The sequence below is a fragment of the Staurois parvus genome, unplaced genomic scaffold (assembly GCF_062004578.1).
Source record: "Staurois parvus isolate SC_StPar_1 unplaced genomic scaffold, SC_StPar_1.0 ptg000563l, whole genome shotgun sequence".
NCBI lineage: Eukaryota > Metazoa > Chordata > Amphibia > Anura > Ranidae > Staurois > Staurois parvus.
Window position 1 is genome coordinate 402,598 of NW_028318359.1, and position 22,325 is coordinate 424,922.

A 22,325-nucleotide genomic window follows, 5' to 3' on the forward strand; every position below is an offset into this window, starting at 1 on the left:
CTGTCCCTGGACCTGTATCACCTGCTCCCCCTGCCTGTAGGGGCTCTGCAGTTAACCTCTCCCTGCATACTCTCCCAGTAGTGACTCAACAGCTCAGCTCTTCCTACTTCCCTCTCCCAGCAGCAACTCAGCTCCTGCTGGTCCCACTTCAAAGCAGTGACTCAGCAGCTCAGCTCCACCTGCTTCCCTCTCTCAGCAGTAAGCAGTATCTCAGCAGTAAATCAGCAGCTCAGTTCTCCTTGACCCTCACCAGTAGTGACTCTGAGAATAGGAACTAAGCTGCCAAATCATTTCTGTGGGGGATAGGCAAAGAGAGTTGCTGGGTCACTTCTGGGGGCAGAGCTGCTCAGCTGCAACTAGGAAGGCTGAGTCACCAAGAGAAGGACTTAAGGGACTTTAAGGATGAATTGCTCCACAGTGCCTGCAGGAACAGAGAATATGAAGGCTTGTTTTAAAGACATTTTGCTGTTTGTTAAGGATATGAAAACACTTGATTTCCCAATTCCTGTTCACCTGGAGGAAGAAGTTACCTCTTAAAGGGAATGTATATTTTTCATTATATACTTTATTATATTACAGCCAGCACTAAAAAAAGATATAAAAAATATGAAACTTTGCACGTTAATATTTGCAATTAGACTTCTACTTTAAGACAGTCCATGTTAGGGGGGTGGAGAGAGAAAGCATGGACGTAGATTATAGACCACAGACCACAGAAAAGGAATATAAATTGAAAACTATTGTTTTAAAAGAGTTCTGACTTCAATAAAATTACAGGGAAAAGATCAAATTAAAAAAATAAATAAATAACAAAAATTCTACTAATAAAAAAGGTATGCATACTGCATTTATCAGAGATAACACACATTAACAGCCTGAATGCTAAATCCCATGTAATAACTGCCATTTACTGTTCAGTACAATGCTTCCACCGCATCACCCACACAGGAAAGGCACATTCAAGGTCAGTAATAATCTGTCTCCTGCGGCTCCCCCCACCAATCAATATCTTAGGAGAAATGAGCAACCCAAATCTCATACACAGTGAAAGAATAATACCTTTTCTCCTCTTATATGAAAGGACAATTTTGCTTTTTTTTAGAGACTCCACCCAAAATTATTTATCTATCGTGCCAGTAAACCCAATTGTTTTTTGTTATTAGCTGCAGATCTACTTCCCCTTGCTAAGTGTGCTTTAGGTTTTTTTTCTTTACTACCTAATGTATCATTAGATAGTAAATACCTGGTGGCCCTACCAGTTCCCAGCTCTTCCGTTTTGAGAGAGGCAACACTGTGCTAGCCATTTCTGAGTCTTCAGCGTTGCCACTCTTTCTGCGCATGCTCAGGTTTTCAGTGAGGAAGTTGGACATTTCCTTTCTTCTCCCTATCTAGCTGCCCCGAGTGACATTTCTGAATGCCTTGCAGGGTGGTTCCGGAATATCGACTGACAACGGGCAAAGGATGGGTATGGGAAGACGAATCTAATACAGGGGCGGACTGACCATTTGAGCACTCGGGCACTGCCCAAGGGCCCGGGGTCAGTAGGGGGCCCCATGAAATGCCACTGGTACCTTTTATAGGCTTTTTTGGGTGTGCTTTGAGTGTGGGCAAGGACACAGGGGCCCCATTATGCCCTATTGTCCGGGGGCCCCATGTGTTGTCAGTCCGCCCCTGATCTAATATTAGTATAACCATAGTGGTGCATGAGAATGCCAGTGGTTCCTACTAGATCATCCACAAGGTGACTTAGGCAGGAACCTATATCTCAGTGATTGTTCAGGGGGCCCAGAAAAATCCTTTCTGCAGTAAGCCAAAGAAGACCACAATTGGCCAAAGCTGTATACCTTATCTGTCCTTGTACCAGGGAAGGATATACTCATTGACCGTTGATGTTGGATGGAGCCACCTACAGACAAAGCAAATGGGGCAGCTTCTCTGTACTTATTGCAATACTTATCAATGTTGATGGAAAGTATGGGGGAAAGTTGCCACCTTGCCTAGGGCCCAATTCTACCTTGTGTCTATGCCCTTAATGGTTTTGCAATGGGACCTCATCACACAGTGGAGGTTATTTACTAAAACTTTAAACCAATCAGCCTCCAGGTTTTACTGCCAAAGCCTTATTGAACAAGCTGAAGTTAGAAGCTGATTGGCTACCATGCACAGCTGCACCAGATATTGAGTGCATCAGCTTTAGTAAATTTACCCTATAGTTAGACCACTGGTGGCAAAAGTAGTCTAGCCTACAGGCAGGGGCGGACTGACCATTTGGAAACTTGGGCACTGCCTGAGGGTCCGGGGTCAGTAGGGGGCCCCATGAGATGCCCCTGGTACATTTTTCATAGGCTATTTTGAGTTTGGGCAGGGACACAGGGGTCCCATGATCCCATATTGCCCGGGGGCCCCATGAGTTGTCAGTCCGCCCCTGCCTACAGGTTTAAAACTTTACTTTTGGCTGGTGGTAAACCAGTAGTATTTAAAGGCCACAGAATGTAGCAATGCAGTTGATTGCCATCCATATTTGTAAACCTGTTCCAGATACACTTACCTGTTAATGGCGGTCATCATCTGTGCATCTGTGATGCTGTCAGCATTGGCCAGATTTCGGACCACACCTTCCATGAGCTCAAGTGGAATGTACTGCACCACACTTGCCAAGGAATTAGAGGGAGTCTCGAACTCATCTGTGAAGCACATAAATAAATCCTTAAATTGCATACCTCCTGTTTTTATCATTGCAGCTTGGAGCCTGAACACCAAGTCACAATGCTCATTGCAGGGTTTGGAATATCATATAGCCCAGGAAGCCCAAAAACCTAAAAAATAGCGAATGATTCCAAAAAGAAATATGGAGGCCACCCTTGCTGACCTTCTTGTGAACATGTTACCCTGGCTGTCAATACCTCCTAGCTTAAACACCTTTTAGGTTACATACAGGTGAAACTCGAAAAATTAGAATATCGTGCAAAAGTTCATTTATTTCAGTAATGCAGCTTAAAAGGTGAAACTAATATATGAGATAGACTCATTACATGCAAAGCAAGATAGTTCAAGCCGTGATTTGTCATCATTGTGATGATTATGGCTTACAGCTCATGAAAACCCCAAATCCACAATCTCAGAAAATGAGAATATTCCATGCAATCAATAAAACAAGGTTTGTACATAGAACAATATCGGACCTCTGAAAAGTATAAGCATGCATATGTACTCAGTACTTGGTTTGGGCCCCTTTTGCAGCAATTACTGCCTCAATGCGGCGTGGCATGGAAGCTATCAGCCTGTGGCACTGCTGAGGTGTTATGGAAGACCAGGATGCTTCAATAGCGGCCTTCAGCTCTTCTGCATTGTTCGGTCTCATGTCTCTCATCTTTCTCTTGGCAATGCCCCATAGATTCTCTATGGGGTTCAGGTCAGGCGAGTTTGCTGGCCAATCAAGCACAGTAATCCCACGGTCATTGAACCAGGTTTTGGTGCTTTTGTCAGTGTGGGCAGGTGCCAAGTCCTGCTGGAAAATGAAGTCAGCATCCCCATAAAGTTCGTCTGCAGAAGGAAGCATGAAGTGCTCCAAAATCTCCTGGTAGACGGCTGCGTTGACCCTGGACTTAATGAAGCACAGTGGACCAACACCAGCAGATGACATGGCTCCCCAAATCAACACAGACTGTGGAAACTTCACACTGGACTTCAAGCATCTTGCAGTGTGTGCCTCTCCATTCTTCCTCCATACTCGGGGTCCTTGGGCCTCTCCATTCTTCCTCCATACTCGGGGTCCTTGGTTTCCAAATGAGATGCAAAACTTGCTCTCATCAGAAAAGAGGACTTTGGACCACTGAGCAACAGACCAGGTCTGTTTTTCTTTAACCCAGGAAAGACGCTTCTGACGTTGTTTGTTGTTCAGGAGCAGCTTGACAAGAGGAATACGACATTTGAAGCCCATGTCCAGGATCCGTCTATGTGTGGTGGCTCTTGATGCACTGACTCCAACCTCAGTCCACTCCTTGTGAAAGTCCCCAACACTTTTGAATGGCCTTTTCCTGACAATCCTCTCCAGGCTGCGGTCATCCCTGCTGCTTGTGCACCTTTTTCTTCCACACTTTTCCCTTCCACATAACTTTCTATTAATGTGCTCTGATACAGCACTTTGGGAACATCCAACTTCCTTTGCAATTACCTTTTGAGGCTTTCCCTCCTTATGGAGGGTGTCAATGATGGTTTTCTGCACAACTGTCAGGTCAGCAGTCTTTCCCATGATTGTGATTCCTACTGAACCAGACTGAGAGACCATTTAAAGGCTCAGGAACCCTTTGCAGGTGTTATGGCTAAGGTGTCTGTTTATGACACAGAGAATAGCTGCGATTCAGAGGATCGCAGCTATTCTCTGGTCATTCACAGTTTATGACACTCAGGAGATAAGTGGAGAACTGTTCAGCTCTTCACTGGAGATCTGTGTTCTCCCTCCAGATTCTCCAGCCCAGAGCTGGAGAATCGGAGGGACCGCAAACTAAGCAGCGATAATTTACCTCTGCTTAGTAAAGAGATTATAGTAAAATCAGCCGTTTTCCACCATTTGTAGACCGTTCTCCAGCGTTTAGAGACCGTTCTCCCTTCGTTCGGAGAACTGCTTCATAAAAGGCATTCACAGGAGAACTGAGCAATGATCATTTATCGCTGGTTCATAAACGGACACCTTAATTAGCTGATTAGAGTGGGACACTTTGAGCCTAGAATATTGCACCTTTTCACAATATTCTCATTTTCTGAGATTGTGGATTTGGGGTTTTCATGAGCTGTAAGCCATAATCATCACAATGATGACAAATCACAGCTTGAACTATCTTGCTTTGCATGTAATGAGTCTATCTCATATATTAGTTTCATCTGTTAAGTTGCATTACTGAAATAAATGAAACTTTGCACGATATTCACATTTTTTGAGTTTCACCTGTATATAGAACATTTTTGGAGATCAGGAAAGTAAGAGTAAAGTCAGAAGACCATATCTTCATACTTGTTTTGGGTTAGTGACCCAAAGTTTTGAGGCCAGAGGTTCAGCATAATAAAAATTATCTCTAATGTTTATAATATTTCATACCTGTTGATGAGATTACAGCAAATAATTCTTTTAAGGATGGCAGGATCAAAGATGTCTCTAGCCTCCAGATGTTCTGCAGTAGTCCACTAACTCTGTTAACCTGGTCCAGAAACTGTATAACTCCCTCCTCGTCTTCCGAATGGCAATGAAACTGACCTAAACATCGGATTAGCTGCTGGCAGAACAAGACCTGGTGATGTCCCATTGGGATGCACTGTGAGTAGGATGTAAGGAGTTTGCTGATCCTCACACATATTTTAAGGCTTGGCCTTTCACAGACAATACGGAGCACTTCTACCCTCAGAAGTCTGAAAATCTCTTCCGTGGAGGGTTTGTCTAAAACAAACTGAAGCCCGAGATGGATGTAGTCCAATATGAAGGCATGTCTCTTTCCAAGAGATCCATATCCTTCTTGCAGGAGGCTCAAGATGAACCTGACGTTGAAAAATTCTTCAAATTCCTCTGGATGGTACCTTCCATAGACCTCCAGAATTTCTCTGGCAGTTTCCCTTGCAAAACGGGACTCACCCAAAAAGAAGAGCTTGGTGGAAAGTTCCAGCATTGACCAACATTGTTCACTGTCAATTGGCTGCTTGGAGGCCTCAATTACTCTTCGAGCCAAGCTTTGCTTGACATACATGGGGTAAGTAGACTGCATGACGGCTTCCAAAATCTTGTCCATTGTTTCTTGTCCAGGCGCAACAATATATACTTATCTGTAAGTTATCAACGAGAAAGCTGGAAGACAATTTGAGAAATTTAACTTTACAGTGAAGATATGATTGTAAGGAACATATACATTGCATGGGGCATTCTTATCAAGGATCTCGGGTTTCAAGGGAATATTTCAGATTCTTTATCCCAAGAACAAAAAGTTTTTACCAAAATCTATTACAAGAAGTCTAAGGCCTTGTGTTTCTGTTGAACACTGACTGTTACATTTAAATGCAACACAACTCAACGGCACGTGTATGAATGTAAAAGGTTGAATTTGATCTGCCTTGCCTGCAATCCAAACTGATCTCCAATAGGATGTACTTACTGCGTTCAGGTACAGGCTAGGCAGCTCAAACAAGAGAAGTCTATCAAAGGTTTTTGAAACTCATTTATCCATATGATGGTATATCTAGTAGTAGTTCGATGGGGATCACCCAAGAAGAAGGCGCTTTGACCAGCATTGTGCACTGTCAATGGTTGGCTTGGAGGCCTCAATCAGCTTTGCTTGACAGACATGGGATAAAAGGAATGTACAGTTGCAAGAAAAAGTATTACGTGGAGTTTTGCATGAATTGGGCATAAAATGTGGTCTGATCGTCATCTAAGTCACAACAATAGAAGAACACAGTCTGCTGAACATAATACTACACAAACATTAGATGTTGCCATGGTTTAATTGCACATAACATGTAAACCTTCACAGTGCAGGGAGGAAAAAGTATGTGAGGCCCTAGCTTAATGACTTCTCCCAGAGCTAATTGGAGCCAGGAGTGAGCCAACCTTGACTCCAATCAGTGTGATGATATTGGATGTGTTGCCGACAGCTGTCCTGCCCTTAAAAAACACACACCTGTTTTGGGTTTACTGGTTTCAAGAAGCACTGTCTGATGTGAACCATGCCTCGCAGAAAAGAGCTCTCAGAAGACCTACGATCAAGAATTGTTGACTTGCATGAAGCTGGAAAGGGTTACAAAAGTATCTCCAAAAGCCTTGATGTTCATGTGTCCAGGGTAAGACATACTGTCTACAAATGGAGAAAGTTTAGCACTGTTGCTACTCTCCCTAGGCGTAGTCGTCCTGTAAAAATGACTGCAAGAGCACAGCGCAGAATGCTGCACGAGGTAAAGAAGAATCCCAGAGTGTCAGCTAAAGACCTACAGAAATCTCTGGCACATGCTAACATTTTTGTTGACACATCTACAATAAGGAAAACATTAAACAAGAATGGAGTACATGGGAGGACACCACGGAGGAGGCCATTGCTGTCCAAAAAGAATATTGCAGCATGTTTGAAGTTTGCAAAAGAGCACCTGGATGTTCCACAGCACTACTGGCAAAATATACTGTAGACAGATGAAACCAAGATTGAGTTGTTTGGGAAGAACACACAACACTATGTGTGGAGAAAAAAAGGCACAGCACACCAACATCAAAACCTCATCCCCACTGTAAAACATGGCGGAGGAAGCATCATGGTTTGGGGCTGCTTTGCTGCCTCAGGGCCTGGACGGATTGTTGTCATTGATGGGAAAATGAATTCCAGAGTTTATCAAGACATTTTGCAGGAAAACGTACGACCATCTGTCCGCCAACTGAAGCTCCGCAGAGGATGGGTGATGCAACAGGACAATGACCCAAAGCATACAAGTAATTCAACAAAACAATGGCTGCAACAGCACAGAATACGCCTTCTGGAGTGGCCCAGTCAGAGTCCTGACCTCAACCCGATTGAAATGCTGTGGCATGACCTTAAGAGAGCGATTCACACCAGACATCCCAAGAATATTGCTACACTGAAACAGTTTTGTGAAGAGGAGTGGTCCAAAATGACTCCAGATCATTGTGCAGGTCTGATCTGCAACTACAGGAAACGTTTGGTTGAGGTTATTGCTGCCAAAGGAGGGTCAACCAGTTATTAAGTCCAAAGGTTCACATACGTTTTCCTCCCTGCACTGTGAATGTTTACATGTTATGTGCAATTAAACCATGGCAACATCTAATGTTTGTGTAGTATTATGTTCAGCAGACTGTGTTCTTCTATTGTTGTGACTTAGATGACGTTCAGAGCACATTTTATGCCCAATTCATGAAAAACTCCACGTAATCCCAAGGGGTTCACATACTTTTTCTTGCAACTGTATGATGGCCAGTGCTGGCCAAAATCTTGGCCATTGTCTCGTCTTGGGTTCCAATCACATCAATCTACTCTAATCTAGACATAAGCAGTTTATTTCCTTTGTTTTGTTCAGAATCCAAACTCGGATGAAATTTTCATTATTTGGAGATTCAGATGTATCCCATTTTCCGAATTACAATAGTAACAAACATTTAAACGAATCCTAAATAACGAAACAGAAATGCATTCAAAAAGTGAATCAAATTTGAATCGAATTAAAAAATGAAATCAAATTCGTAAACAAATTCAAAATATAAACATAATGCTGACTTCCATCAAAGACAGCATTAGTGTTAGAATACAGCTATCTTCCAAAATTCGAATTTCGAAAAGAATAGAATAGAATTAAACAAAATAGAATAGAATATAAAAGAATAGAATATAAAATAAAAGAATTGAAAATAATAGAAATGAAAGGAATAGAACAGAAAAGAAAAAAAATAGAATATAGAAGTCTTCTGAAATTTGAATTTTGAATATAATACAATAAAACAGAATAGAATATAACAGAATAAAATAGAATAGAAAATAAAGGAATAGAATAGAAAAAAATAGAATAGATTAAAATAGAATAAAATAAAATATAACCTTCTGAAATTCAAATTTTCGATTAGACCAGAAACAGCTATCCTTCACAATGACTTGATATGATATTTTCTATTCGAATTCGATTCGATTTGAATTTTTTTAATGCATTTAAAAATTTCGAATCCGGTCAAAGACAAATAAATGAAATGAAATGAAACTAATTTTGTTACGAATGCAATGAAACAAAATTAATAACTTAATTTGATTCGAAATGAAATACATTTTTTCTTTCTGCACATGTCTACTCTAATCTGTCATTTAAAGTAGAACTATGAAACTGCCTTTTACTGTCTGTTGATTTTTTTCTGACACTCATTGGAACTGAAGAAATGGCTAGGATACGCTAAGAGATGTCTTCAACATTTCAGAACAATTCCAGTTGAGTGTGACTAACTCAGGGGCAGACTGACCATTTGGGAACTCGGGCACTGCCCAAGGGCCCAGGGTCAGTAGGGGGCCCCATGAGATGCCCCTGGGACCTTTCATAGGCTTTTTTGGCTGTGGTTTGAGTGTGGGCAAGGACATAGGGACCCCATGATCCCCTATTGCCCGGGGGGCCCCATGAGCTGTCAGTCCACCCCTGGACTAACAATTACCATATACTGTAGTCTCTGCCAGTCTCTTGTGACATAAAATTAGGGTTGTCACCCATCCAGATTTGAATGGGACAATCCATTTTGTATTTCCACTGTCCAGTTCTTTCAGTGCTATACAAAGTGCCAGATTTGGGTACCCCCGCCTCCTTCCCACTTGCTCAGTGTAGCTGCAGAACCAGTCGTCAACCCGATTCCCTGTTTGTGTTACTGCTGGTGGTTCAGCAATCCTGGTATCGAAAAACCCAAAAGAAAACTGGGATGAAAAACATTTTTTCTTTTCAATCTACACCCAATGTTTCTATGGAGTCTATGGCTGCTAAACTATACCTGTTTAACAATGCTTGAGGTTAGACACATGCTCTGTACCCCAGTCTGACACTGAAGATAAGTACCGAAAACTGGAGATTTCGTGTAACTATGGCCTCTCTTTAGTCTTCAGTCACACCAAATCAGTGTATCGGAACCGACCCAGACTGCGCTTGAATACGTCCGTTAGACTACCGCTTCCCCATCCGAACACCGACAACAGACACTACAGCCGACCATACAAGACTAGATGACACCAGTCTTGAAGTAAACCTGGAGGTAGACTAGTTTATATGAAAACAGATTCAACATATATACACTCAGGGGACAGTCCCCCCTCCCTGCATAATGACACAGGGCTGGGCAATCTACATTTAGTAACAAGAGGCACACAAGTATTCAAACTTCACACCAGCAGACAGTCCCATCAGGAGGGAGGGCTGCTGGAGACACCCCCCCCACACTAAGCTAATACATATAAACGCATACATCCCATAATAGTTTGCTCCAAACCCAGACAGACAATAGAACAATGGGATGCAGCCACATGGCATTAAACTATCCACAACCGTGATGTGAAGGAATGGGGGAGACTGAGCATCCTGGTGTGAAGGAATGGGGGAGAATGAGGACGCTGATGTGAAGGAATGGGGGGGGGGACTGAGGACTCTGATGTGAAGGAATGGGGAAGGGGACTGAGGACTCTGATGTGAAGGAATGGGGGGAGGGACTGAGGACTCTGATGTGAAGGAATGGGGAAGGGGACTGAGGACTCTAATGTGAAGGAATGGGGGGGGGAACTGAGGACTCTGATGTGAAGGAATGGGGGGGGACTGAGGACTCTGATGTGAAGGAATGGGGGGGGACTGAGGACTCTGATGTGAAGGAATGGGGGAGACTGAGCACTCTGATGTGAAGGGATGGGGGAGACTGAGCACTCTTATGTGAAGGGACTCTAGTTGGGAAGAGATGGGGGGGGGGACTACAGACTCTGATGTGAAAGTAAAGGATTGACTGAGGATTCTTGTGTAAAAGGGGGGGATGGATTGAGGACTCTATTATAGACTAAGGACTCTGATGATTTAAAAGGACTCTGATGTGAAAAGGAGGGAGATATTCAGGACTGTAATGCCCCCCCCCACACACACACACACATTACAGTCTTGAATCCCTCCCTTCTTTTCAGGACTCTGACTGATGTGATAAGAGAGGGATTGAGGACTCTGGTGTGAAAAGGAGGGAGATATTCAGGACTCTAATGCCCCCCCACACACATTACAGTCTTGAATCCCTCCCTTCTTTTCAGGACTCTGACTGATGTGAAAAGAGAGGGATTGAGGACTCTGGTGTGAAAAGGAGGTTAAATGGGAGAACTGACGAATCTGATGTAAAAAAGAAGGGGGGGGGGGGACTGAGGACTCTAATATGAAGGCGGGAGGAGGGGAGGTACTGAAGACTCTGATGTCAAGGGGGGGAATGAGGCTCCTGATATGGAAGGCTGGGGGGGGGGGGGCTAAGAACTTTGATGTGGAAGGGGGAACTGAGGTTTCAAATGGGAAGTGGGGGTGGTGGAAATTGAGGACTCTGTTACGAAAGGGGAGGTGGGGGGCTGATGACTCTGGTGTGGAAGGGGGGGTGGGATTCTGATGTGGCAGAGGACCCCCAAAAGGCTGAGATTTTTGAGACTCTCAGAGGGTTTCATGACTGAAAGGAGGTATGAAAACACTGACGTAATGTATGGGCCTGTGTGATTGGATGGAAATTGATGGCATTGAAAAAACTGTCCTCCAATTACCATTTTGTTTGGTAAAAGTAAATGAGATTGATCAGGGATTGTAAAATCAGATTGCAGTGTGTATTGCCCCAAAGGAACTTTTTTGTTTACTTGATGAGACTTGTATATCTGCCAGTCCCTGATTTAGGACTTGTGTAGACTGTCATACAGGAGGCTGGAGTTGTGCTTTACCACGTGTCTCTCCATCCTCCAGGACTTTCCTCCAGCTGACAGCAATCCTCCTTTAATAGGACCTCTGAATACATTCCTCGATCGGGTTTTAAATAGAATCTTGCTACCTCACCCTACATCTCTGATCCTTTCTTGCTGAGATCATGTTTTGCTGTGCCAGGACATTCTTGCAAGATAATTCTTATGAATAATAAACAAGGCACAAAATTTGGATTGGCTCTTGCCATCACTTAAAAGGGACAGAAGACGTTTCATATAGATTTTGTATATTTATCGAGTTCGGGGCTAAAAACAGAATCTAACGTTTTATTTATTAGATCACATGAAATGCTGAATGTGAATAGCCCGTATTTACTACTTGCAGCCAGCAGGTGTCTTACAAAAGGCTGGGTTTCTCATGGATTTATTGCTATGCTGTGAATAGCCTGAATAGTACGACATCCGGCTTTCTTCGCAATATGCACACGCAGCTGAATGAGTCAGAAAACGGACGTGAAACGCCTTGATGTCTGCGTTTATTTATGCATCGATGTGCATTGTAGGCAGTATTGATGGCAATGGCAGCACATGGTAGTCAACCCCTCCCATAGCAAGCTCGACTTTACTCACCATTTCATTGGCTTTTAGAACATAACTAACTAGTGCAGGACGCAGGAAACCGCATGCAGCAACGCACATTTTATATGTGTAGAACAATGCGTAACAACAAAGTAAATGTTGACTTTGCAAGCAGAATTCTGACTTAGTTGAGAGATAATTTTGAGCATACATGCCAACTGTCCTGGACTTGCTGGGACAGTCCCACATTTTGGCCCTCTGTCCTTCAATGCACTGTCACAGGCAGGGGCGGATTGACCATTTTTTTTTTTTTTTTTTTAAGTCCGCAAACGTGCAACTATAACGAAAAAACCCGTAAGTGTTCACAAAAAAAGTGCAAGTGCAAAACACCACACAAAAAAGTGCACTTAGGGGTGTGCTTTGTCCTTCCCCCGAAGGGGATGGACCACTACCCTGATCCCCCGGGGCACGAAGCTCCTGACAGGGACAAGGTTCCCATTTGGTCCTCCTGGCCAAAAGGCCTGGTGGACCACCGTTCCTTGTGTCCAGCCGAAGCCGGACACCCAGTACTTGGTCAGGGGGCTCTCCCGAAGAGAAAACCGGATTGACCATTTGGAAACTCGAGCACTGCCCGAGGGGCCAGGGTCAGTAGGGGGCCCCATGAGATGCCCCTGGTACCTTTTTCATAGGCTTTTTTGAGTTTGGGCAAGGACACAGGGGCCCCATGATCCCCTATTGCCTGGGGGCCCCATGAGTTCTCAGTCCGCCCCTGGTCACAGGCCATGTCCCGAGATCACAGTATCAACCTGATCTGCACATGAGCAGTAATTCTAAATGACAAAGTGTGGGGACTGTAGTAGTTGGAGGTTCCCACATAATTAGAGGTGGGGTCTTGGCTGGGCCAACCAGTAAAGGGCATGGTGGGTGATCCACACATATTTAGAGGCAGTGTCTTCTCTGGGCCAATCAGTAGCGATGCCTGCATATTTAGAGGTGGTCCTTGGCTGTACTAACCAGTAAAGTGGTTATTGTGGGCAATCCCTGCATATTTAGAGGAGGTGTCTTCTGTGGACCAACCAGTAAAGTGGTCATGGCGGGCGATCCCTGCATATTTAGAGGTGGTGTGTTCTGTGGGCCAATTAATAAAGTGGTCATGGTGGGCGATCCCTGCATATTTCGAGGTGGGGTCGAGGTTGGGTCTTGGCTGGACCAACCGTTAAAGTGATCATGGTGGGCGATTCCTGCATATTTAGAGGTGGTCCTTGGCTGTACTAACCAGTAAAGTGGTCATGGTGGGCGATCCCTGCGTATTTAGAGGTGGTGTCCTCTGTGGGCCAATCAATAAAGTGGTCATGGTGGGCGATTCCTACACATTTCGAGGTGTGGTCTTGGCTGGACCAACCAGTAAAGTGGTCAAGGGGGGCTATCCCTGCATTTTTAGAGGTGGGGTCTTGGCGGGACCCACCAGTAAAGGGCACGGTGATCTCCGCATATTTAGAGGCAGTGTCTTCTCTGGGCCAATCAGTAAAGTGGTCATGGTGGGTGATTCCTGCATATTTAGAGGTGGTCCTTGGCTATACCAACCAGTAAAGTGGTCATGGTGGGCAATCCCTGCGTATTTAGAGGTGGTGTCTTCTGTGGGCCAATTAATAAAGTGGTCATGGTGGGCGATTCCTGCATATTTCGAGGTGGGGTCGAGGTTGGGTCTTGGCTGGACCAACTGTTAAAGTGATCATGGTGGGTGATTCCTGCATATTTAGAGGTGGTCCTTGGCTGTACTAACCAGTAAAGTGGTCATGGTGGGCAATCCCTGCGTATTTAGAGCTGGTGTCTTCTGTGGGCCAATCAATAAAGTGGTCATGGTGGGCGATTCCTGCACATTTGGAGGTGGGGTCTTGGCTGGACCAACCAGTAAAGTGGTCATGGCGTGCAATCCCCTCGTATTTACAGGCGGGGTTGAGGTGGGGTCTTGGTGGGATCAACCAGCAAAGTGGTCAAGGTGAGCTATACCTGCATTTTTAAAGGTGGGGTCTTGGCGGGACCTACCAGTAAAGGGCATGGTGGGTGATCCCCGCATATTTAGAGGCAGTGTCTTCTCTGGGCCAATCAGTAAAGTGGTTATGGTGAGTGATCCCTGCATATTTAGAGGTGGTGTCTTCTGTGGGCCAATCAATAAAGTGGTCATGGTGGGTGATTACTGCATATTTCAAGGTGGGGTCTTGGCTGGACCAACCAGTAAAGTGGTCATGGTGGGCGATCCTTGCATTTTAGAGGCAGGTTCTTGGCAGGACCTACCAGCAAAGGGCATGGTGGGTGATCCCCACATATTTACAGGCAGTGTCTTAGCTGGGCCAATCAATAAAGTGGTCATGGTGGGCAATCCCTGCATATTTAGAAGTTGGGTCTTGGCTGGACCAACCAGTAAAGTGGTCATGGTGGGCGATCCCTCCATTTTTAGAGGCAGCTTCTTGGCGGGATCTACCAATAAAGGGCACGGTTGGTGATCCCCGCATATTTAGAGGAAGTGTCTTAGCTGGGCCATTCAGTAAAATGAACATGGTGGGAAATCCCTACATATTTAGAGGAGGGATCTTTGTGGGATCAACCAATAAAGTGGTCATGGTGGGCAATTCCTGCATATTCAGAGGTGGGGTCTTGGTTGGACCAACCAGTAAAGTGGTCATGGTGGGATATCCCTGCATTTTTAGAGGCAGTGTTGTGGCAGGACCAACCAGTAAAGTGGCCATGGTGGCCTATCTCTGCATATTTGGAGGTGGTGTATTGGAGGAAGCACCCAGTAAAGTGGACAGTCCCCGCATATTGAGAGGCAAGGGCATGATTCAAGTGCACCCATCTGAAATATGGGTGGATGAAATGCAGGCTGTGGACGGGGCTAACAGTGTCCCCAAATCCAAGACCATAATGTTGGTAAGTATACAGTACCAGCTACGTGCAAGAACAAAAAAAAGAATTTCTGCTTGCACATGATTGGATGGTTGAGAGAGAAGAGCTAAATGAAGTGATCACTCCCTACCCTAGTGCACTTTGACATGTAAACATGGGTTGCAGCAAAATGCAATGCATCTACATGGGTTGCGTTGTACTGCCGAAAATGTTGCATGCATGATTTCTGGTCCATTGTGGTGCCCAGGGCGGGCCATTACCTAATACCATGGAGACACATGAGGTCATACCCATCACTCATGAGGTCATACATGTCCTATATAACCATGATGACTCATGAGGTCATACCCATCCTATATTACCAAGATGAGATATGAGGTCATACCCATCCTATAATACCATGATGACTCATGAGATCATAGATGTCTTATATTACCATGATGACTCATGAGGTCATACCCATCCTGTAATACCATGATGACTCATGAGGTCATACATGTCCTATATAACCATGATGACTCATGAGGTCATACCCATCCTATATTACCAAGATGAGATATGAGGTCATACCCATCCTATAATACCATGATGACTCATGAGATCATAGATGTCTTATATTACCATGATGACTCATGAGGTCATACCCATCCTGTAATACCATGATGACTCATGAGGTCATACATGTCCTATATTACCATGATGACTCATGAGGTCATACCCATCCTATAATACCATGATGACACATGAGGTCATACCCATCCTGTAATACCATGATGACTCATGAGATCATACATGTCCTATATTACCATGATGACTCATGAGGTCATACCCGTCCTATAATACCATGATGACACATGAGGTCATACCCGTCCTATAATACCATGATGACACATGAGGTCATACATGTCCTATAATATCGTTATGACTCATGAGGTCATACCCGTCCTATAATACCATGATGACTCATGAGGTCATACCCGTCCTATAATACCATGATGACTCATGAGGTCATACCTGTCCTATATTACCATGATGACTCATGAGGTCATACCCGTCCTATATTACCATGATGACTCATGAGGTCATACCCGTCCTATATTACCATGATGACTCATGAGGTCATACCCATCCTATATTACCATGATGACTCATGAGGTCATACCTGTCTTATATTACCATGATGACTCATGAGGTCATACCCATCCTATATTACCATGATGACTCATGAGGTCATATCTGTCCTATATTACCATGATGACTCATGAGGTCATATCTGTCCTATATTACCATGATGACTCATGAGGTCATAACTGTCCTATATTACCATGATGACTCATGAGGTCATACCTGTCTTATATTACCATGATGACACATGAGGTCATACCCATCCTATAATACCATGATGACTCATGAGATCATACATATCCTATATTACCATGATGACTCATGAGGTCATGCCCATCCTATAATACCATGATGACTCATGAGGTCATACCTGTCCTATGTAACCATGATGACACATGAGGCCATACCTGTCCTATAAACAATATAGGATAGGTATGGCCTCAAGGTATATACCAGAGGTCTCCAAACTTTTCAAAGGACCAATATACTGTCCTCCAGACTTTAGTAGGGCCAGATTAGGGCCAGGGAGGATAGAAAATGTCCTGGCCCCAGCATCAGTGAGAATAAACATGGCCGCAGGGTTGATGGCCAGTTGGAGGAGCAGTTCTCCATCATTGGTACTAGTGGGAAGAATAGTGCCCCATCATTGGTATCAGGGGGAGGAATAGTGCCCCATCATTGGTATCAGGGGGAGGAATAGTGCCCCATCATTGGTATCAGGGGGAGGAATAGTGCCCCATCATTGGTATCAGGGGGAGGAATAGTGCCCCATCATTGGTATCAGGGGGAGGAATAGTTCCCCATCATTGGTGTCAGTGGGAAGAATAGTGTCCCATCATTGGTGTCAGTGGGAGGAATAGTGCCCCATCATTGGTATCAGTGGGGGGAATAGTGCCCCATCATTGGTATCAGTGGGGCGAATAGTGCCCCATCATTGGTATTAGTGATAGGAATAGTGCCCCATCATTGGTATTAGTGGGAGGAATAGTGCCCCATTATTGGTATCAGTGGGAGGAATAGTGCCCCATCATTGGTATTAGTGGGAGGAATAGTGCTCCATCATTGGTGTCAGTGGGAAGAATAGTGCCCCATCATTGGTATTAGTGGGAGGAATAGTGCCCCATCATTGGTGTCAGTGGGAGGAATAGTGCCCCATCATTGGTGTCAGTGGGAGGAATAGTGCCCCATCATTGGTGTCAGTGGGAGGAATAGTGCCCCATCATTGGTATTACTGGGAGGAATAGTGCTCCATCATTGGTATCAGTGGGAGGAATAGTGTCCCATCATTGGTATCAGTGGGAGGAATAGTGTCCCATCATTGGTATCAGTGGGAGGAATAGTGCCCCATCATTGGTATCAGTGGATGGAATAGTGCCCCATCATTGGTGTCAGTGAGAGGAATAGTGTCCCATCATTGGTATCAGTGGGAGGAATAGTGCCCCATCATTGGTATCAGTGGGAGGAATAGTGCCCCATCATTGGTATCAGTGGGAGGAATAGTGCCCCATCATTGGTATCAGTGGGAGGAATAGTGCCCCATCATTGGTATCAGTGGGAGGAATAGTGCCCCATCATTGGTATCAGTAGGAGGAATGGTGCCCCATCATTGCTATCAGCGGGAGGAATAGTGCCCCCTCATTGGTTTCAATGGAAGTACTGCCCCATTGTTGGTCTCAGTGGGAGGAATAGTGCCCCTAGGGCCAGATAAAGGGTAGCAAAGGGCCACATCCCGCCCTCGGGACGCAGTTTGGAGATCCCTGGTATATACCATAGACACACATGAGGTCACACCTGTCCTACATTATCATAGAGACAGATGGGTAGCACAGTGGCTAAGTGGTTAGCACTTCTTCCTAGCAGCACTGGGGTTGTTGGTTTGAATCCCAAGCTCAGCATCACCTGCCTGGAGTTTGAATGTTCTCCCTGAGCCTGCTTGGGTTTCCTCTAGGTACTCTGGTTTCCTCCCACACTCCAAAGACATGTTGATTGGGTAATTGGATACTGTCTAAATTGGCTCTGGTATGTAAAATGTCACTTTTTAAAAAATAGGAATCCTTATTCTGGTGTGTAAACTTTGTACAGTGAGCCCATGAAATGCTGTCTCCATGTAAAGTGTATCTAAACCCCAAACCAATCATGTATTATATTGCAGCTTACCAGTCCCTAGGTGTGGTGGCTCCATTTGTTTTCAATTTTCAGGTTTCTGCCCTTTATTTTTCACCTGGTGATCCTGCCTATAGCACACTTCCTGTCCCAGGGGGACAACACTTCGATTGCCTCTCGGGGGATCAGGAAGGAATTTTTTTCCCAGCAGGAGCAAATTGGATCGTGCTTTGCTGGTTTTTTTTTCCTTCCTCTGGATCAACTGTGGGTGTAGGATTATAACTTTTTTTTTTAATGGTTGAACTGGATGGACTTTTGTCTTTTTTTAGCCAGACTAACTATGTAACTATTTTCTATTCTAATCTGTTTTATTCTTTTTTTTCTATTCTGTTGTGTTATATTCTATTCTATCCTTTTACAGTCTATCCTTTTCAATTCTGTTCTATTCCTTTATTTCTATTCTATTATTTTTTATTCTATCCTATTCATTTCTATTCTAATTTATCCCATTATATATATATGTATATATATTATTTTTTTTTTTAATGGTTGAACTGGATGGACTTACTTTTGTTTTTTTGCCAGCCAGACTATGTAACTATGTAGTTGTATCCCTACGTGTGACATTCTCGATAAGTATCTTCATAATTCCAATTTATTCACATTACACAAGGCGTAGGGTTTGTACGAAAGAGCATGATATCTAAATACAGCCCTGCAGGTAGCTACATAAAAAAAAAAAAAAAAAATCACAGACACTAAGCAGAATGCCTTAGGTAACCCATTATATATATATATATATATATATATATATATATATATATATATATAACAAATTTTTTTTTTTTTTTTTTTAATGGTTGAACTGGATGGACTTTTGTCATTTTTCAGCCAGACTAACTATGTATCTATTTTCTATTCTAATCTGTTTTATTCATTTTTTTCTATTCTATTGTGTTATATTCTATTCTATTCTATTCTATCCTTTTACAGTCTATCCCTTTCAATTCTGTTCTATTCCTTTATTTCTATTCTATTATTTTTTATTCTATCCTATTCTTTCCTATTCTAATTTATCCCATTATATACAGTATATATATATATATATATATATATATATATTATATATATATATATATATTTTTTTTTTTAATGGTTGAACTGGATGGACTTACTTTTGTTTTTTTGCCAGCCAGACTATGTAACTATGTAGTTGTATCCCTACGTGCGACATTCTCAATAAGTATCTTCATAATGCCAAATTATTCACATCACACAAGGCGTAGGGTTTGTACGAAAGAGCATGATATCTAAATACAGCCCTGCAGGTAGCTACATAAAAAAAATAAAAATAAAAAATCACAGACACTAAGCAGAATGCCTTAGGTAACCCATTATATATATATATATATATATATATATATATATTTTTTTTTTTTTTTTAATGGTTGAACTGGATAGACTTTTGTCTTTTTTCAGCCAGACTAACTATGCAACTTCTTCCCCACCACCCTAAAGCACAAATACTGCTACAGGGCAGCAGAGATGTGTAAAATCACATATACATACGTGATTTTGTATTTCTGGGTAGGGGGCGTGCGCACACCGCCCTGCCTGTGCTGCCATTGGTGGCTACGGCTGTCAATCACCGGGTCCCAGCCAGAGATTTCCTGCCGGCACCCGACGATCACTGAGGAACACTGACAGGGGAGAGGTATGTATGTAAAAAACACAGGTCTCTCCCCTGTCAGCACCAGCAGCATGCCACCCTGGGACGGGACTACAAAACACCTCCCTCTCCCTAATACGTGGGAGGGGGTTGTAGTCCACTGTTGCAGCTGGAGACAAAGTAAATAATAGGGTACCCAGGGGCGGACTGACAACTCATGGGGCCCCCGGGCAATAGGGGATCATGGGGTCCCTGTGTCTTTGCCCACACCCAAAAAAGCCTATGTAACAGCCAATGAAAGGTACCAGGGGCATGTCATGGGGCCCCCTACTGACCCCGGGCCCAGTGCTTGAAGGGTCAGTCCGCCCCTGAGGGTACCACAATCAGAAAGCACGGGAAGTTATCAGCTTGCTGGATCAACAGGTATTCTTTTGTATTTATTGAGCAGATATAACAAATCGCTTTCTATAGTATATTTAAAGGACCAACAGGAAGCGAATAAGAGGAGTTGATTTTTGGGGTGTACATACCCTTTAAGCATTCTGCACTGTAAAGTGCCGTAGACGCGCCCCTTCTCCCGACAAGTAGAACTGCAACATTTCTCATTGGACTCGATCTATACTGGAAAATCTCATCGAGCTTTCACGGAAGCGGACGGGTTATATCTGAAGCTGTTGGCAAAGTTTGTGCTGAAAGCACTCTCCCTAATTGGAGCCGATTGTTTACGGAGGTGGACATGCACTTTAAGTGATGGATAGAGTTGCACTGGATGTAAACGACGTCCTATATCTCACTCACCTGGCTGTGATCGCAGGCAGGCAGACACACAAGTCACCATCAAAGGGATTTCGGAGAGGATAATGCAGCCTGTTCTAGAAATAGACAGAACTGACCGCGTGCGTGGATGGCAGCGAGAAAAAAAAAAATAATAAAAGGGAGCGTCGTCGTCGGTCATGAATTGTCCCCGGAGCCCCTCTGTGTAATCCGGTCCCAGGCAGAGGATGAGATGCTGCGTCTGCTCTCCCTCTCTGCAGGATCTACAGGATCATCCTCTGCCCAAAGTTCAATATTGCCTGTGCTGTCTGGCACGCTCCCTGGACGCCTCGCCACGCCCACTGCTATAGCGTGCAGGAAAGCGCTTTCACCGCACACGCCAAAAGACAAGGGCATCAGCTCACCGTCTCTAATGAGAAATGGCTTAAAGGGTGACTCCACTTTCATGGGGGGGAAAAAAAATTGCATTAGAAAAAAAATAATAATATAGGATATACAATTGTGACACAAGCAGGGGCGGACTGACCATTCAGGGGCCCAATGTTCCCCTATTGCCCGGGGGCCCCATGAGTTGTCAGTCCGCCCCTGGAAACAAGTCACACTGTGACAGAATGTTATTAACCCCTCGCCTACCGGGCACTTCTACCCCCTTCCTGCCCGGGCCAATTTTCAGCGCTGTCGCAATATGAATGACAATTGCGCAGTCATGCAACACTGTACCCATATGACATTTTTATAATTTTTTTCACACAGATAGAGCTTTCTTTTGTCGGTATGTAATCACCACGGGGGGGGGGGGGGGGGGGGTTATGTGTTGCACTATAAATAAAAAAAGAGCAAAAAATTGGAAAAGAAAAAAGTTTTTCTTTGTTTCTATTATAAGATTTTGCAAACAGGTAATTTATCTCCTTCACTGATGTGCGTTGATGAGGCAGCACTGATAGGCAGCACTGATGGGCACTGATAGGCAGCACTGATGGGCACTGATGAGGTGGCACAGCTAGGCAGCACTGATGGGCACTGATAGGCTGCACTGATGAGGTGGCACTGATGCTGCTGCACTGATAGGTGGCATTGATGGGCGACACTGCCTGACAGCACTGATGGGCACTGATGGGCATAGCTGCTGGGTGGACACTGATGGAGGGCACTGATAGGCGGCACTGATGAGGTGGCACTGATGCTGCTGCACTGATAGGTGGCATTGATGGGCGACACTGCCTGACAGCACTGATAGGTGGCACTGATGGGCACTGATGGGAATAGCTTCTGGGTGGACACTGATGGAGGGCACTGATAGGCGACACTGCTGGGCACTGATGGGTGGCACTGTTGGGCACTTTTGGTGGCACTGCTGGCACTGATATGCACTGGTAGGAGGCACTGCTGGGCACTGATGGGTTGCCCTGCTGGGCACTGGTGGGCACTGATGGGTGGCACTGATGTGCAATGGTGGGAGGCACTGCTGGGCACTGATGGGTAGCACTGCTGGGCATTGATGGGCACTGGTGGGAGGCACTGCTGGGCACTGATTGGTTGCCCTGGTGGGAGGCACTGGTGGGCACTGATGGGTGGCACTGCTGGCACTGATGTACATTGGTGGGAGGCACTGCTGGGCACTGATGGGTTGCCCTGTTGGGGACCGTTGGGAGGCACTGGTAGGCACTGATGGGTGGCACTGCTGTACACTGGTGGGAGGCACTGCTGGGTGGCACTGCTGGGCAGCACTGCTGGGCATTGATGGGTGG

General features: G+C 44.5%; 1 protein-coding gene across 1 annotated transcript in view; it reads right to left on the reverse strand.

The window, feature by feature from the left end:
- Positions 1-20,870, reverse strand: part of USP35 (ubiquitin specific peptidase 35) — a 75,759-nt gene extending 54,889 nt beyond the window's left edge. Inside the window, exons 1-3 of the mRNA XM_089691505.1 lie at positions 20,602-20,870; positions 5,096-5,833; positions 2,549-2,684 (exon numbers count right to left, since the gene is read on the reverse strand). Of these exons, the coding sequence (XP_089547631.1) occupies positions 2,549-2,684; positions 5,096-5,777 (818 nt within the window). The 5' untranslated portion in view covers positions 5,778-5,833; positions 20,602-20,870. The remainder of the gene's footprint in view (positions 1-2,548; positions 2,685-5,095; positions 5,834-20,601) is intronic.
- Between the last annotated feature and the right edge of the window lie 1,455 nt (positions 20,871-22,325).